Raw genomic sequence first — 18,022 nt, forward strand, 5'->3', positions numbered from 1 at the left:
GTAGCGTTTGTGGGCGTTTGCATCCAATGAGCCCTATTTAAATGGCCTCAGAGAAGTCACCAGCGCACCACTCATAATCACTCACAAGAAGTTAAGAGGCCATGCTATGAAGCTCTTTTCACTGACACAACTTTCTAAGTCACCAAAATTGCTAATTCGTGTCGCTGTATGTATATTTTTGACCCAGCAGATTTGATCACTTTTTCTGTTAACCCATAATAAAGTCATAAAAGAACTAAACTTCATGAATGTTTTTTGTGACAAAGAAGTATCTGTTCCAATCACTCTATCAAAGAAAAATCAGAGTTGTAGAAATAACTGGAAACTCAAGAGAGCCATGACATTATGTTCTTCACAAGTGTATATAAACTTTTGACCACAACTGTATGAATTTAAAATTAAGACTTTGCCGATAAAATTTTGTCTATGTAAGTTTTAAAGCAATAAAACAAACAACAAAAATGAATGAAATTAACAAAAAAAATATTTTTATAATGGGTCAAAATTATTTTTCGAACAGGTCGTGTGACTAGCACCTTAGAGATGGACATTTTGCTTTGCTTAGCCAAAACCACCGAAGGACAGAAGATGCATGATGGATGTACGTAATTTTTTCAAACCTAAGCTATCAACAGCGACAGCACTGACTTAGCGAGAACCAAGGATTGAAGATGTGGACCATCAAACGCTGGAGAGCACCGCCACAATGGTGAGCAGTTTCAGTTTGCCCCACTAAAGACGTTATTTGTACAACAGAGCCACCACCAGGCGTACCATATTCAATGGAAGACGATTTTGGCCGAAAGCATAGCTGTCCTAAGCAGCCTAATTTAGAATTCCCCTCAAAAATGATGGGGAACAATAAAAGATGCTCATTTTTAACATAATATCATAAACAGGGGCGTTACCGGCTGGGGTGGGCAGTGTCCACCCAAGGACACGCTCTGCCCACCCAAAGAAAACTGGAAGTAGTACTAACGTCCGTCTGGGCACCGCGTATGGTATCCCATTCATCGGTTACCTCTTTCACCTTAAAAAAAAAAATGAAATGAAATGTTGGTTTTGTTCCTATGGGGCGCTACACACATTTAAGCTTATTTTGATTTTTTTTTTTTTTTACATTTTATCAAAGTTTTCACCAGTGTTCACCTGGCTGTTGAGTTTGGTGAGTTTTGAAGCATTCTGAGCGGGTAAAAGTAGGACTCAAAGCGTCGGCAGGACAAAGAATGACTGCTGGGGGCGCTACATAGTGTATTTGGAATTTACACGGTATCAAAGATTGCACTTGTCGCATTTTGCACGTGCCTGCCGATTTTGGTGCATTTTGAAGCATTCTAAGGGGGTCAAATTCAGCTCAAAGGGGCTGTGAAACAAAGAATCACTATAATAATAATAATAAAACCGACGAACCACAATAGGTTAACTAAAAAAACATTGTCACCTGCATGTCCATACTGTTCAGTTATGGATGTATTCTAAGTCAAATAAAATCAAATCAACGTTTATTTGTTTGGACCAAATCACAACAACAGTTATCTCAAGGAGAAAACAAAAAATGTTTTAAGGTGCAGTAGCCCTACGCTGGATTTCGACCTACTTGAGCATTGTAGCTTTTTTTGCCCCCCCAGGTAAGACTAATGCCCACCCACACCTGGTATCCTGGTAACACCACTGATCATAAAAATTCCTGGCTGGAATATTCAGTCAAAAAGGATGCGGCGTCTACTTCTCCACTAGGTAAGACAGAAAAACGTGCATGCTCACACACACACCCACACAGCTAGGATGCCTGTATATACGAGCATGGGCTAAGCTACTAACCGAGCATATATCTTATAAGTTAATTTTATTGCTGACACTGCGTTTCGGGGTCATCAACATGTTTTGCCACCCCCCTGCCACAAAAGTCTAACTCCACCTATGATTATAAGTACTTTAAAATAGGGAGTTACTTTTCAATAACCCTGTATATATACTAAATTAGGTAATTCTTTTGTGAAAAGGGGGAATAGGGAGATTACTGAAGCATGTAGAAGTTTAACATTTGTAATTGTATTCAATTGATAGAGAAAGATTTTTGAAATTAGAATGTTTTGAATCGGGTGAAAAATGTAGCATTACAATGTCCAATAACGGTGTGGAATATGAAAAAAAAAAAGAAAAAAACGGTCACATGAAGCATGCACCACGAATGCTCTTCATCTTTCGTACAATAATTCCACCTCACACAAGCACAGACACACACTAATCTTCAAAGGATTTATTGGACAGCAGAGTTTGAAGTTGCTACTGCACGCTTTGCTTTACCAGCTAAAATGCTAAAAGAAAGTAGGCCGCACATTCCTCTGAAGCTCAGGTGCAGCACAATTGCCATGCAGATATTAGTAAAGAATAATGTTTAATTAAAGCACGTCAGTGGTGTGATAAGGCCGCACTGTAGTTTATAAGCCTTGGCCGCCATAAGCTAGCGCTGGAGCTAATCCTCTTTCACGTAGCGTTACCGCATCGGCGCAGCTCAAACTTTCTCTCTTTTTTTTTTTTGCAGCATTTATAAAATTAGCAAAGAAATTAACTGTCGGCAAGTGTGGCAAATTGGATTTTGCAAGTGGTGGCTGTGTGTGTGCGTGGAAGAGCGTGTGTGATAGAGCATAGCCAGGCTGCCACCTACAGTACAAAATGGAGGCTGCTCAACACGTGTGGCTTACTTAATTAACAAGACCCCCGCGTACCATCCACCCCCGCTGTCTTCTTCTCCTGCTAATGTCGTTACAGGAAATTTGTTAAAATCCATTATTGGAATTATTAATGAAATAATTTCAATTTGGCTTGGAGACTGTGGAAGGATTACACGTGTGTCTAATATGCACATAATGTTGGAGGAATTATTTCAACAGACGGCAACCTACTTTTGACCCCGCGCCACCTGATTGGCTACATTTATTAGAAAAGATTCCTGACTCATTTAAGATAGCACACGGTGACGTTATTAAAACGAATTTAAAGAATAAATCGAGGATGCAAAGTCTCTGTGTGTCTGGGCGGACAATATGACAGGCAGGTAATAAAGAGTAACTGACAGTAAACTAATGATGTGTGAATATTAAACAGAAAAATAATGGCTTCCTAAATTTGACATATTTTACACTCAAACACAATACAAAGACACCCAAAGTGTCCAGATCTCAACCAAGGCTGAAATCTATCCAAAAGTGTTCCAAATTGTAATCCTGCAAAAGCAGGGAGCACACAAACTGATAATCCAACCTAATTTATGTTCGCTAATGATCAAAATCCAAAAAGGCCCGATTATCGGATGTCTCTGAATGATAATCCGGAAAGATTATTCTGTAGTGTTGAAGCCAACAATTGTTGAATGTTAAAAAGAGGTGTTAAAAAAAATCAATTCTGACATATGTCGCGATATTACGTCACGCGATTTTCATATCGATTCAAAATTCGTCTGTATGGGTCACTATACGTGTTTTTTTGGTGGAAATAAAATTCAGTTGCTGCACTTCGACTCCCGTCCAATAGTTGGCAGCGCGCAGCAGCATTGCCTTGAAGTCTGCTGAAGTAACAACAACATTAGACTAATACACATAGGCGGAGTTTGACTTTTGGGACAGGGGGGCACAACATGTTGATGAACCTGAAATGCAGTGTCAGCAATAAAATTAACTTACAAGAATATCTATAATAATAAGTTGACTATAAACGTTTTTTTGTTTCCCATAATTCTTTAGGGGGATTCTAAATCAAGCTGCTTAGGTAGTACTTTTCACCAAGATCGTCAACCATTGAATATGGTATGCCCGCCGGTGTCGTGCCAAAGTAGTTACTCCAGTCAAAAACTGTATCCCCTGGGCGGAGCCATATGGAGGTAGATTTGTGTCTTTATTATTCAATCCAAAAAAAAGTTGCTTCAATCAAAATATATATTTTCATTTTTTTTTAAAAAGTCGCTTCAATAAAAATGTTTTTGAATGCAAAAATAAATTTGAAACTCAAAAAAATGCATGTGAAAGCTATTTTTCTTTGATTTATTTTTAGTTTTGATTGAAGCAACTTTTTTGGTTGAAGAAATGTTGATTTGTGTTTGGGCCACATTTTGGTTAGGACATTTTTGTCTTTATTATTCAATTAAAAAATAAGTTGCTTCAAAAAATATATATTTTCAAAAAGAAAAATCACTTCAATTAAAAAAAAATAATAATAATTCAATCATAGAAAACGTTTTTGAATGCGAAAAAATATTTGGGATTGAAAAATTTGCATTTGAACACTTAATTTTTCATTTAAAAAGTTTTATGTGATTGAAACAATCCTTTTTGTGTTTGGCCCATATTATGGGTAGGACATTCGTGTCTGAATCATTCAATTCCCCAAATAGTTGCTTCAATCGAAAAAAAAATATTTTCAATCAAAGAAAAAAATCTTTTTTTTTTTCTTTTTTGAAAATTATATGCAAAGCAAATGACCGTCTAAGGTGCTAGTCACATGATCTGTTCGAAAAATAATTTTGACCCATTATAAAAACATATTTTTTGAGTTCATTTCAGTCATTTTTGTTGCAGTTTTATTGCTTTATAACTTTGATATCTATAGGAAAGTCAATTTCATGCAATGACACTTTTCGGCCATTGGGGGGGCTGGCCCCCCCTTAAAATCCGCTTATGCTAATACAGTACTTCTCAAATTGTGGGGCGCACCCCCCCAGGGAGGTGCAGAGCGATGCCAGGGGTGACACATGCTACCTCGGGGAACATACTTTCTTGCCGTACTAGAATAAAACGCAATTGCACATCCACTCAGTGGGTGGCATTGGTGCTCTCATTTTCAGAGTGTGAGCACTATTTTTGAACCAAACCAGCACACAGCAAAGAGCAGTGGAGATATGAAGAGCTAATATGAGGAAATATGACGAAGCATATGTAGATTTTGGCTCTGATTTTTAATACAGTGGGAGATGAGGAAAGACGAGTCTTAATTAAGACGTCACTTAAAGATATTAGACCCGAATCACATTGATAAGCTTGTTTTTTTTTTTCAGCGAAAACGTGCTGGATATTGCCTACAATCAGTGTGACATTAGTAAACCAGCAAACACTGTTAGCATCATATAAGGTGGCATACCAAGTTGTTCAGTGCAAAATAACCCCACGCCATAGCAAAAGAGCTGATACTGCCTGCAGCAAACTGTCCCTCTGTCCAATGACACTGTCGTTTTTGTTCTATTAATGTTTGTTTTTCCAATAATAAATATAATATAAACTTTTTATGGCTAGGTTGAAACAAAAGTGGTTGTGGCATCTGTAAGCGCGGGTCTCCAGGGTAAAACGGACAAATTCAAAATAGCTCGGAGGGCTTAATGCACGATGAATCTGCTATGGCAGCATATAGACATATTGTATCATCAAACACAACAGTTCTTTTGACTTAAAATACAGCAGTTTATTTTAAAGAGGGTTGCAAGAGCAGAAACTGCTTTTTCAGCCTTGTCTGTGTTTTCCACCATATACTGACGGCACAGGTAAGGACGGTTTGTTCCAAAATTTTGGAACAAAGTGTTGTTACATGCGCGCTGATCAGATTGACAATCGACAAACACCCCTCTCATTCCGAATAGAATCTTGATCGGAATGGGCTGGATCGGATTAGAATATTCCGATTGGGGTTTGTATATGAAGCACTTTTAATCCGACCAGGCTTTTAATCCGAAAATAAGTGTCCATGTAAACATACCTATTGGTTGCCATTGACATCTGATTGGAGGTCTACTCGTGACAAACTCATTTAAATTCATAGCAGAAGAAAAACAGGCACGTGATTGGATTAGAGTTAGAATTTGGGATGTATGTTACCTGTACGCACGTGGTGGGCTCATCATGACCCAAAATTGTACGTTAACGTTTAACATAATAAATAAACCGTTACTCCACTCGTCGCTTACTTCTTCGACCAAACAGTTTTGAGATGGAGGATTTCCTTTTAGGTTTACTTTTCTTTACTCCTATTGAAACCAAAAGGAAAAAAAAATTACAAACAAAATAACTAAAATTGCCCGTCAAATGCAGAATTATAAGATTATATTAAAGATTAACCATGGTACTTGCCTAAATTTTTCATCATGGCATTGAGCTCCTCGTCCTCAGCCAATTCCCTGAAAATGAGCACCAAAAAAAGGTCTGCATTAGTGTATGAAATAATACTAATACATCGCCGCAGGGAACTGATTTTCAATGATGTCATTAGTTAAATCAAACTCAACTCCTGAATGGTATCCAAGCATTTTACCGAATTATAAAACTCTATAAGAAAGTATAGTGATCCCTCGTTTTTCGCGGTTAATGGGGTCCAGAACCCGCAGCGATAAGTGAAAAACCATGCGGTAGCGCCCCCCCCCCCCCCATATATATATATTTTGGGGGGGGGGGGGGCTATTTAGGCCTATTCAGATTACGTATTAGACAAGAAATATTAGAGATACATATAAGACATGTTTTTTCACTCTTTTTCCAAAACCATAATTTAAAAAAAAAACTTGTATATATGTGTATATACAGTTTATCACATTTCTGCAGATATTTAAGTATCGGTAAACAAGAAAGCCCGCAAACAGTCTGCTGAAGACATCTCAACAAAGCACATGGATTACTGAAACCATGTCCTATGGTCTGATGAGACGGGCGAGCTTTCTTGTGTATAGTCTTCAGAAGAGGCTTCCTCCTCGGGTGACAGCCATGCACACCAATTTAATGTAGAGTGTGGCGTATGGTCTGAGCACGAACAGGCTGACCCCCCACCTCTTCAATCTCTGCAGCAATGCTGACAGCACTCCTGTAATGAGTCACATGACATATTGGGGGGGAAATGACAAGCAGTACTCAATTTGGACATTTAGGGATGCATGTAGTTTCTATGGCGTGCACTCACATTTGTTGCCAGGGATTTAGATATTAATGGCTATATTTTGAGGGGAAAATAAATTAACTCTATCATATAAGCTGCACACAGACTATTTTTCATTGTGTCAAAGTGTCATTTTGTCAGTGTTGTCCCATGAAAAGATATACTTAAATATCTGCAGAAATGCGAGGGGTGTACTCATTTTTGTGATACTGTACACTGTATGTATATTCAGTGGGGCAAATAAGTATTTAGTCAACCACTAATTGTGCAAGTTCTCCCACTTGAAAATATTAGAGAGGCCTATAATTGTCAACATGGGTAAACCTCAACCATGAGAAACAGAATGTGGAAAAAAAACAGAAAATCATATTGTTTGATTTTTAAAGAATTTATTTGCAAATCATGGTGGAAAAGAAGTGTTTTGTCAATACCAAAAGTTCATCTCAATACTTTGTTATGTATTGTATGTTATGTTGGCAATAACGGAGGCCAGACGTTTTCTGTAACTCTTCACAAGCTTTTCACACACTGTTGCTGGTATTTTCGCCCATTCCTCCATGCAGATCTCCTCTAGAGCATTGATGTTTTAGGGCTGTCGTTGGGCAACACAGACTTTCAACTCCCTCCTCACCCTGTGGCGTCAAAATGATAACAAGAACGGTGAGCAAAAATCCCAGAACCACACAAGGGGACCTAGTGAATGACCTACAGAGAGCTGGGACCACAGTAACAAAGGCTACTATCATTAACACAATGCGCCGCCAGGGACTCAAATCCTGCACTGCCAGACATGTTCCCCTGCTGAAGAAAGTACACGTCCAGGCCCGTCTGCGGTTCGCTAGAGAGCATTTCGATAATCCAGAAGAGGACTGGGAGAATGTGTTATAGTCAGATGAAACCAAAATAGAACTTTTTGGTAGGAACACAGGTTCTCGTGTTTGGAGGAGAAAGAATACTGAATTGCATCCGAAGAACACCATACCCACTGTGAAGCATGGGGGTGGAAACATCATGCTTTGGGGTTGTTTTTCTGCGAAGGGACGATCGATCTGTGTAAAGGAAAGAATGAATGGGGCCATGTATCGAGAGATTCTGAGTGAAAATCTCCTTCCATCAGCAAGGGCATGGCTAGGCTGGGTCTTTCAGCATGACAATGATCCTAAACACACAGCCAGGGCAACAAAGGAGTGGCTGCGTAAGAAGCATTTTAAGGTCCTGGAGTGGTCTAATAATAATAATAATACATTTTATTTATAACGCACTTTACATTTGAAAACAAATCTCAAAGTGCACATCGCCAGAAAAAAATAAAATGAATAAAAAGACTAAGAATAAAAGAGGAAAAGCAAAACAGGCAGAAGCACAGATAAAATCAGATACCAATCAGATAAAAATAAAATAGTAAAATAAAAATAGCTAGAATAAGCTTTTTTAAAAAGGTGAGTTTTTAGTCCTTTTTTAAATGCATCCACCGTCTGCGGGGCTCTGAGGTGGTCTGGGAGGGCGTTCCACAGACGGGGAGCAGCAGCTGCAAAGGCCCTGTCGCCCATAGTCTTGAGCCGAGTCCTGGGCGGGAGTAGACGGTGCTGTTGGCCTGACTGGGTTCTAGCTGAATTATGTGATGTGAGGAGTTCGGTGAGGTAGGTGGGGGCTACACCGTGTAGACAGTGATGGGTGTGAAGGAGGATTTTGAATTCAATATGGAGGTGAAAAGGGAGCCAGTGTAGGGTGTGAAGGATGGGGGTGATGTGCTCGTGTTTACGCACCCTCATCAGGACCCTGGCAGCGCTGTTTTGGACATACTGAAGCCTTTGTAGGCTCTTGCCAGAGATCCCGATGAGGAGTGCGTTACAATAGTCCAACCTGGAGGAGATAAAGGCATGGACGAGTCTCTCTGCAGCACGACGGGAGAGAGATGGCCGGAGTTTGGCAATATTGCGGAGGTGAAAGAAGGAGGTTTTGCAAATGTAATTGATGTGATTGTTAAAGCTAAGATGGGGGTCAAATCTGACTCCCAAATTAGTCACAGAAGGGGAGAGGGAAAATTTGTGGCCGAAAAAGGAGACTGAGGAAATGGGGGCGGAACGGAGCTGGTGAGGAGTACCTGTGTGAATAGCTTCTGTTTTGGAGCTGTTCAGCTGCAGGAAGTTTTCACTCATCCAGGCCTTTATCTCCTCCAGGCAGGAGTCAAGGTGAGAAACAGAGGAGGAGGGGGTGGAGGACGAAGTGACCTTGATATATAGCTGTGTGTCGTCAGCATAACATTCATTCATTCATTCATTTTCCATGCCATAACAATGGAATTGTATTCCATGCCTGCTGACGACACGACCGAGGGGTAACATGTAAATGGTGAAGAGGGTTGTCTAGCCAGTCTCCAGATCTCAACCCCATAGAAAATCTGTGGAGGAAGTTGAAAGTCCATGTTGCCCAACGACAGCCTCAAAACATCACTGCTCTAGAGGAGATCTTCATGGAGGAATGGGTGAAAATACCAGCAACAGTGTGAAAAGCTTGTCAAGAGTTACAGAAAATGTTTGGCCTCCATTATTGCCAACAAAGGGTACATAACAAAGTATTGAGATGAACTTTTGGTATTGACCAAATACTTATTTTCCACCACGATTTGCAAATAAATTCTTTAAAAATCAAACAATTTGATTTTCATGTTGTTTTCCCACATTCTGTCTCTCATGGTTGAGGTTTACCCATGTTGACAATTACAGGCCTCGCTAATATTTTCAAGTGGGAGAACTTGCACAATTGGTGGTTGACTAAATACTTATTTGCCCCACTGTATATATTTTAATAAATGTTTTTTAAGCACTTCAATCGCACCGCAATCGGATTCTTCCACTTTGGAGGCAGGATTCAGAATTTTTCATCTTCGCCTTCCGTCTTCGCCGACACCATATGTATGCGAGGCGAATCCGCAACTCAGTCATTGCGTCTTTGTGTCGCAGAGTCTCCATGTAAACTGCCCCTATGTAATTGGCTCCAGACGGCTCATCTGAATATAGTATATATATTTTTTTTTTTAAGTTGAAAAAAAAAATCCACGCTGGACTGAGGGCGTGAAGTTTGAAGCACGAAGTAGCGAGGGATCTCTGTAATACTTAATTATACCTTCGAATTAGAACAAAGTCCATCTCACCTTAAGCGTTCATCATCCAGAACTTCCACGATGGCGTTCCTGCCGTTTACGATCTCCACTAGATCGCACATCAGCATTTTCTCACGCGCCCGCTCTTCAGTCGACTTGATGCGATCTATCGCACACGACGGCAACGTCGGCTCAGAAAGCTCCGCAACGTGATGTCAAATCTTACCAGGTTTCTCCAAGAGTCTGCGTAGCTCCTGCTCAACATGTGGCTGCTGCTGCTCCAGCTCCTGAATCCTCGCTCTAAAACATCCCAAAAGATCTCTTTAAAAAGTAGCTCACAATATGTCTGGTCAAAATTTTGTGAGGAAAAATGTCTTTTCTTCCACAATTTACAACATAGGTTCCCCACAATTGAATGACCTTTCACTTGCGTCATGTTACCATTATACATTTCTGAGGTATCGAATCCTTTAAAATTAGCTCGGACTCGCATGCAAAAATAAGTGATCGGTACATCGCATGCGGCATTAACACTTTAAATACTCACGTGTACACAAGTTCAGACTCTCTCCGTATGAACATTTGCTTTTTTCGCATGAGCTGGAACCAGTCGACCATCAACGGGTCCATCAACAGATCGCCTTTGCCTTCTGGAAAGTAAAACAATATTGTTGCTTTTGTGCTTAAAGTTCCTGTGACACGAAAAAGCATGTTTATTTCATAATACACGTGGTATTTTATGCTCCTGAATGAAATGGACCACTTGGATGTGTGAAGAAGCGATCGATATATTTATTCAATTTTTTTTAATCCCGCGCCACGAAAATGACAGACTTCCGGCTTCGTCTTGCATTGAGGCAGAGGGCGCTGTGACGAGTACAGAAGAAGAAGTCCTCTTCACTATAAAGCTGTACGGTTGTATGAGAAGGACTAAGGATTCAGCTGATTTTGCAGATTAATACGTTTATTTTTCGCATCACGCCAGCCAAACGGCTGCAGAAAAGTCTTGCTGTATGAGGGAGAGGCGTGTGCGCCTTTTCGGAGTTTCAAAAGGTTCCCATTCACCATGGATATTGGCCTAAACAAGCCCTACTACTGTGGGACCATGGGACTTACGAGGAAGTGAATAAACATCGTGTTTTGTATAATGTCAATTACTGGGATCGTTTTGATATGTAGGTGGCTTGCATTTTGTGGCTGACATGCTCCTTGTCCCCTCGGCCGACAACCGGCGGCTTGTTGCATATCCCTCCACCGGGAGAGCACTATACTCGGCTTATTGCCCTCTTCATGTACCCGGTGTTCTGTCAAATTTTCCGACCGATCAGAAACTGCAACTTTGTGTTAAAAATAGCCGCGAATACAGCGATTACATAGTAAACACTACAAACTTTCTTTAAATAAAGGACTACTTACGTTTGATCATGGATGGGCATGTAAAAAGCTCTCCTCCTGCACATTAGCTGCACATGTTAGCTGCACAACAACTGCAGCCGCTCTCATATGACTCTCACTGTTTACGTCTTCGCCGTGTACTAAAGCATTATTTTGCCATATTCGTGTTGGCCATTTGGCAGCTACACGCTCCTCCGACGTCGGCCGGTTTGTTTGGCGGTCATTGTTCAGCTGCTTCCCCGGCGAGCTCTCCTGTCCATAGTAGCAGGGGAACGACGAGCTCTTACTTGTCCGCCGCAGGGCGGGTTGCATATCGGCGAAGACAATCGACAACCCAGTCGTCATGTGAAATGATCCGGGCTAGTTATGTGTGATTTTCCGCTTCAAAGACTTTGAAACATCACTCGGTTCGGGTTAGCGTGTCGGTTAGCTGTCACGCCTCTTGGTTTGTTTACATTCTCCGAAGCCGGGGAAGGGAAATGACATAAGCCCGATTTGAACACCAAATTAATTTTTATACAGAAAATAATTACAGTACATCTGAAAAAAAAGATTATAACAATATATTTGAGAGAAAAAGCATGTTATTTTGCCTTATTCAAATCTTAATATCTGAACCTTTAAATATGTCAACTAAAGTGCAATCACATTCGTAAATGAATGGCTTCTGGTTTTTGAAATGTAAATAAACCAATCTATTGAGATAAAACAACAAAATTGCAATAACTGCAATAACCATCAAAGTGAGGTCTAACTGTAACTGTAGTCTTGAAACAAATCTGAATAAGGAAAAACATTGCAATAAAATAATGCAAACTGGTTAAACTTGAGAGTAGCTGAGATCTGTCATGACAGAACATTATTCCTCAAGTTCAGCATTCGCTTCAATGATATCTGACGCCATCTAGCGTCGTGAATGGGTATAATGTCTAGACCGCGAATATAAGACGACCCCCCTTTTTTCAGTCTTATTTCAATGCAAAAAACACTGTCTTATATTCGGGCCAATACGGTAATAAACGTTTTTTTTTCAGCCAGCAGCAGTCACTGTAAGTCATGTAAAAAGATGTCAATGTTATGGAGGTTGGAGAAACACCACTAATTTTGCTACTGAACGTCCGACCTGCATCAGAGTTAGCATAACATTAAACTTGCTAACCTGCAAAACTACTGCGGTCAGGCCAGCCTCCACAAGCAACAACGAAGTCAAGCTAGCCGTCCATTATTTGGATCATTGTTTGCATTATGTGCAATATGTAACATTGTCCCTACCAATGTTGAGACAAAACCTGCGCCCTTGATGTTATCTATAAATTACGCAAATGACGTCTATCGCTGTCAATGGCAACCAATGCGTGAAAAACATGCAAGTCACCTATTACCTTCCTCACAGTGGCGAAGCCTCCACTCCAGCTCCACGCCTTCCCTCTCCAGTAGCGCCAGGTTCATCTCGATGTCGTCCAGCTCTCGCTCAATCCGCTCCGCCGGGATGTGATAAGACGTGCGCTGATATAAAACAAAGCGCTTTTAAGAGTCCAATTTATGTCCTTTCATAATTCCCCCCAAAAAATAAGTCTGACTTTTGATAAGTTAAATGAAAAATGTCCATTTTTTGGACAGCGTACGTGTCACACTGTTAATTAATCTCTTAAGAGACTTAATGGAGGGAACTTACGGAGGGTGACCTCGTTTCAGCGCTGGAGACGGTGGGTGACAAATACTTTCCCTTTTTAGCGCCTGAGAGGTAGATGAAATAGGATTAGACGGCAGCTTTTGTCATATCCGACTCCACCTTTTAGTATTTCCTGTAAAAACTTAATATTTAATCAACAAAGATGGCTGGTAAATTGCGTGTGGGTTCAGGTGACAATGTACCTGATGGGATGTCTACCATGGAGGTTGGCGAGCTAATGGACTCCACAGCTGGCCATCTTGCAGGGGATTTGACAGGCGAGCGCCTTCTGGGCGGATCGGCTGGAATAAGGACGGTGAGCTTTAGGCCTTATTGGTCTGCACTCACTTCAATTTCCACGGGATTTTCAACACAAACTAATAAAGGCCTTCATTCAGCTAGAAAAAATCTTTTTTCGTTACTAGCATATTAATTCATCGACAAATTGTTCATTTTCTACATAGATCAACAATTTTTAAACATTTCTAGGGCACTCATTTAAAGTGCCTGTGACACGAAAAAGCATGTTTATTTCATAATACATGCGGTATTTTATGCTCCTGAATGAAATGGACCGCTTGGATGTGTGTAGAAGCGATCGCTATATTTATTTAGTTTTTTGAATCCCGCGCCAGGAAAATGAGTGACTTCTGGAAACAGTCTCAAGTTGAGAAAGAGGGCGCTGTGATGTGTACGGAGGAAGGAATCCTCTTCACTATACACCCGTACTGTTGTATGAGAAGGACAAGGATTCAGCTGATTTTGCGGATTAATACGTTTATTTTTCGCATCACGCCAGCCAAACGGCTGCAGAAAAAGCTTGCTGTAACGAGGGACTAGGGCTGGGCTATATGGCCTTAAGTACGTATCACGGTAAATTGAGCAGATTTACCTCGATAACGATAAATGATGATAAATTCGCCCAAGCAGACTGTTATATAATTTGAAAATTTGAATCAATGCATGGAATACAAATTAACCGTTTCTCGTTACATTTATTTACCAGCTTTCAATTTAATTCAATTACACATGCAGTCTAAACATTAAGTATAAAAAAAAATATTGTAAACAATTGGAATTCTTGTGTGAACATTTATAACACCTTGTATGACTTGAAAAATGTACAGCATTATAAAAATCAATATGACGACTGTGCAAACATGTCATTGTAACACAAATGACTTGCAGCTTTAACAGTACACTTCAGACAAATTACTGGTAACGGCTGCTGTGACATAATTATTCAACACAAGTGTTTACATCAGGTTTCAGGTTTTTTTTTCCCCAGAACATTTTTTAATGCATGCACCCCCCACACAGACACAACCAAATTAAAGCTGTATTGCTCTGATGCCAATGAAACATTTAAGATTTTATGATGGCAGAATAAAGCAAACACATACAGAAAAATAGCTGTAGCCATTAAACTGTCATATTATATATAGGCTTTACTGTTGGATTATACTTTATGCTGAGTGCTTTACCATCATGAAAGCTTTCAGAGAAATCACACAGAAATACCAAATAACGCGACATAATGATTGCTAGATGATGTCCATGCCCAGTCCACTCATTAATTTCAGGCGTTTCCACAAGGTTAGAGCTGCTATCCGACTCCATCACGTTCATTTGTATCGTTAGCCGCAAGCGTTAGCCTGTGGCTTGGCTACCAGAAGAAAGCACTGAAAGCATCCTCTCCTGAAATTGTGAGAACCAGGGCAGGGTAGCGGGTGAAAGCCCGTCTGGAACCCGCCAAGAGTTTACTTAATGTCAGGTGAAAGTTTGGTGAAGCTCCCTTAAGCCCCGCTCCATCACGTTAGCTTGTAGCGTTAGCCACTAGCGTCAGCCTACCGGTCTTGTTTGTTTGGCTTCCTGAAAACCACGTGACTCCATACGTAAGCGCACCAACTGCTTTCTTAAAGGGGAATAAACATAGCCGAACAACACAGAGTCAAAGCGGGATGAAAAGACTATATTTTCTTGTTTTATTAAATTACCGAATTTGCCGACATGGTCTAAATTACGTCGGTCATCATGAAGAATTTCGGTAACGGTAAATTTTCGGTTTACCGCCCTGCTCTACGAGGGAAAGGTATGTGCGCCTTTTTGGAGTTTCAAAAGTTACCATTCACCGGTGGATATTGGTCAAAACAAGCCCTACTATTGTGGGACCATGGGACTTACGAGGAAGTGAGTAAACATCGTGTTTTATGTTATGTCAAATACTGGGATCATTTTAATAAGTAGGTGGCTTGCATTTTGTGGCTGACATGCTCTTTGTCCACTCGGCCGACGACCGGCGGCTCGTCGCACATCCCCCCGCCGCGAGAGCACTATACTCGGCTTATTCCCCTCTAGTTGTGCCCGGTGTTCTGTCAAATTTTCCGACCGATCAGAAATTGCAACTTTGTGTTAAAAATAGCCGTGAATACTGCGATTACAAAGTAAACACTACAAACTTTCTTTAAATAAAGGAGTACTTACGTTTGATCCTGAATGGGCAAGTAAAAAGCTCTCCTCATACACATTAGCAACATTGTCCATCTGCATCCCCGGCGAGCTCTCCTGTCCTTAGTAGCAGGGGAACGAGCTGCAAATTGCTCTCCACTAGGCGGTTTGCCGATCGGCGAAGGCAATCGACAACCCAGTCGACATGTGAAATGACCCGGGCTAGTTATGTGTGATTTTCCGCTTCGAAGACTTTGAAACATCACTCGGTTTGGGTCAGCATGTCGGCTAGCTGTCACGCCTCTTGCTTTGTTTACATTCTCCCGAAGCCGGGGAAGGGAAGTGACATGAGCCTGATTTAGGTGGCATAAAATATCGTTCGGGAGGTGCGACAGTAAAGGTGAAGTCGACAGTTTCAACCATTATGGAGTAATTTTGCCATATCGTCTTGAATAAATGCACTTTTTTTATTTTATATTCCATTTAGCACAAGACTGTTATTTGTCATGACCATGCCATTTATTTAGCTAATGGGGAAAAATACTTGGATAAAAAGAATATCCTGTCAAGATATTGGAGTAGAGGGACTGAAACAATGACATTTTGTGGCTCTCTTCGTCGCGTTTTCCTCGTTGTGAATAATTCCCCCTCAATGGGCTGCATACTAAATCCGATGAAATCGTGACTCCGCTGACCTCATCCACCTGTTGGGGTTGGCGTGGCTAACCGGCAGATTAAAAGACTAATTTTTCGTCATCTGCACTTTGCTAAATTGTTGTATATAGTCGAATCGTCCCAAAATATGATTCTAATTCGCATATTAATCCTATTTAAGACTTTTTTCCACCTGTCGTACGCACTTTAACTCATTATCTGTCATTGATGGCGCCAGACGTCCAATTTATTTTGACTAGGAGAGGCTGGCGGAGAAATTATACATCATAAAGAGGGTAAAATCCAGTTTTTTAAGATGCAACTGATCAAATCCATGTCTTTTATTTGAATCTATTTTTTTGCATGTGAAGCTTTGAGGGAAAGGTTTTGTGTCAACTTAGTTCGCAATCCAATTTTCGTATTTTCCGCACTGTAAGGCTCATTGGAGTTTAAGGCAAACCTTTAAAAAAAGAAAAGGCCTATTTGAAAACTGTTTTCATGTATGGAGCGCACCGCATTATGAGCCGCAGTGGTAGTGGTAGGAGTAGTAGCAGTAGTAGTATTTGGGGTTGCTTTATGCATCCACTAGGTGGAGCAACGCTAAAGGGGATGTCATGCCATGATTAACCAATACAGGTAGTCCCCGGGTTATGAACGAGTTCCGTTCCTATGCTAGCGACTAGGAGTGGGTACGATACGATTTGCGATACAAAGCTCACGATAACGATGATCTGACGATGCGGCGATATAACGATTATCGATACTTTGGTCAGGAAATCATTCTAGGATATTGTAAAAACAACTAATAAAGAGAAAAACAAGCTTCTGCTGTGAATTGGAATGAGTTTATCACTAGTAGATGTCCAATCCATTTGAACTGGGAGGGTGGCAGCGAATGAACATTCGTTCATTCGCTGCCATCCCTCCCACTTCAAACGGATTGAACGTCTATGGCCGTCAGTGGCCGCCAATGCCAGGCAATGAGTAATTTTGGGCCATTTAAGGTCATTTACCTGTTGATTTTCAGTTGCTTCCTGTTAATTTGGGGGTATTTTATGGGTCACTTGCTGTTTATTTTGCGTTACAGAACAGGAAGTGACCTGGGAATCACCCAAATGAATAGGCAGTGACTCAAACTCAACAGGAAATGACCTGTAAATGCCCTAAAATGAACAGCAAGGGACCTTTAATTCTCTCTAGTAAGAGCCCTACCAACTCATTCTGTTGGCCATGATTTGGACACTTTCTTCTTCAGAGGACACATAAGTGGAATCTTATGAGTCACATTGATCCTGTTTAGTTGGATTTCCAGGTGGACAACTGCCACTGCCACCTGGACAATAGTCTGGGTCCTCATCATCAGAAATTTCGGACATTTGAGTCCAACCCCGCCAGTGCCTCATCCAACATCTGGAGGACCATTTCAGCTGTAAATCTAGCACAAATCCGATTTTTTCGTGTTTTTCCGACTCAAGTGAACGGGAAAAGTCGCATAAAAGTGGACCATTTTCAAATTTGATCCAGGTCACTTTCGTATGTGGCTAAAATCCCAACTGGGCCACATTTTTCCAGAATGTGGCTGCGGTTCAAACTGTCCAGTCCCCCAAATTGGAATTCATGCAGCAATTAACATTAGCAAAGAGAGAGGGAGACAGGGTGCTACGGTAGCGGTGCAGTTGTGCATTAGCATTAGCGCCTAGCTTGAACGCGGCTTTTGGGGAAGGAGCGGGCTCGACAACAGTCATAAAAAAATAAAACGTGTTGAGAAAGGGCCTGACAATGCTCGGTTTTCTCTCTGTTCCAATGCTCCTGCACATGCGGGCCAGTTTGCTCAGCGCATC

General features: G+C 40.9%; 1 protein-coding gene across 1 annotated transcript in view; it reads right to left on the minus strand.

The window, feature by feature from the left end:
- Window positions 1-363: 363 nt before the first annotated feature.
- micall2a (mical-like 2a) overlaps window positions 364-18,022 on the minus strand; it is a 34,694-nt gene continuing 17,035 nt past the window's right edge. The window contains exons 10-17 of the mRNA XM_057860686.1: window positions 13,283-13,381; window positions 13,083-13,144; window positions 12,790-12,913; window positions 10,560-10,662; window positions 10,239-10,312; window positions 10,064-10,178; window positions 6,114-6,160; window positions 364-6,010 (exon numbers count right to left, since the gene is read on the minus strand). Of these exons, the coding sequence (XP_057716669.1) occupies window positions 5,931-6,010; window positions 6,114-6,160; window positions 10,064-10,178; window positions 10,239-10,312; window positions 10,560-10,662; window positions 12,790-12,913; window positions 13,083-13,144; window positions 13,283-13,381 (704 nt within the window). The 3' untranslated portion in view covers window positions 364-5,930. The remainder of the gene's footprint in view (window positions 6,011-6,113; window positions 6,161-10,063; window positions 10,179-10,238; window positions 10,313-10,559; window positions 10,663-12,789; window positions 12,914-13,082; window positions 13,145-13,282; window positions 13,382-18,022) is intronic.

Source organism: Corythoichthys intestinalis, chromosome 16 (genome assembly GCF_030265065.1).
Source record: "Corythoichthys intestinalis isolate RoL2023-P3 chromosome 16, ASM3026506v1, whole genome shotgun sequence".
NCBI classification, from domain to species: Eukaryota; Metazoa; Chordata; class Actinopteri; order Syngnathiformes; family Syngnathidae; genus Corythoichthys; species Corythoichthys intestinalis.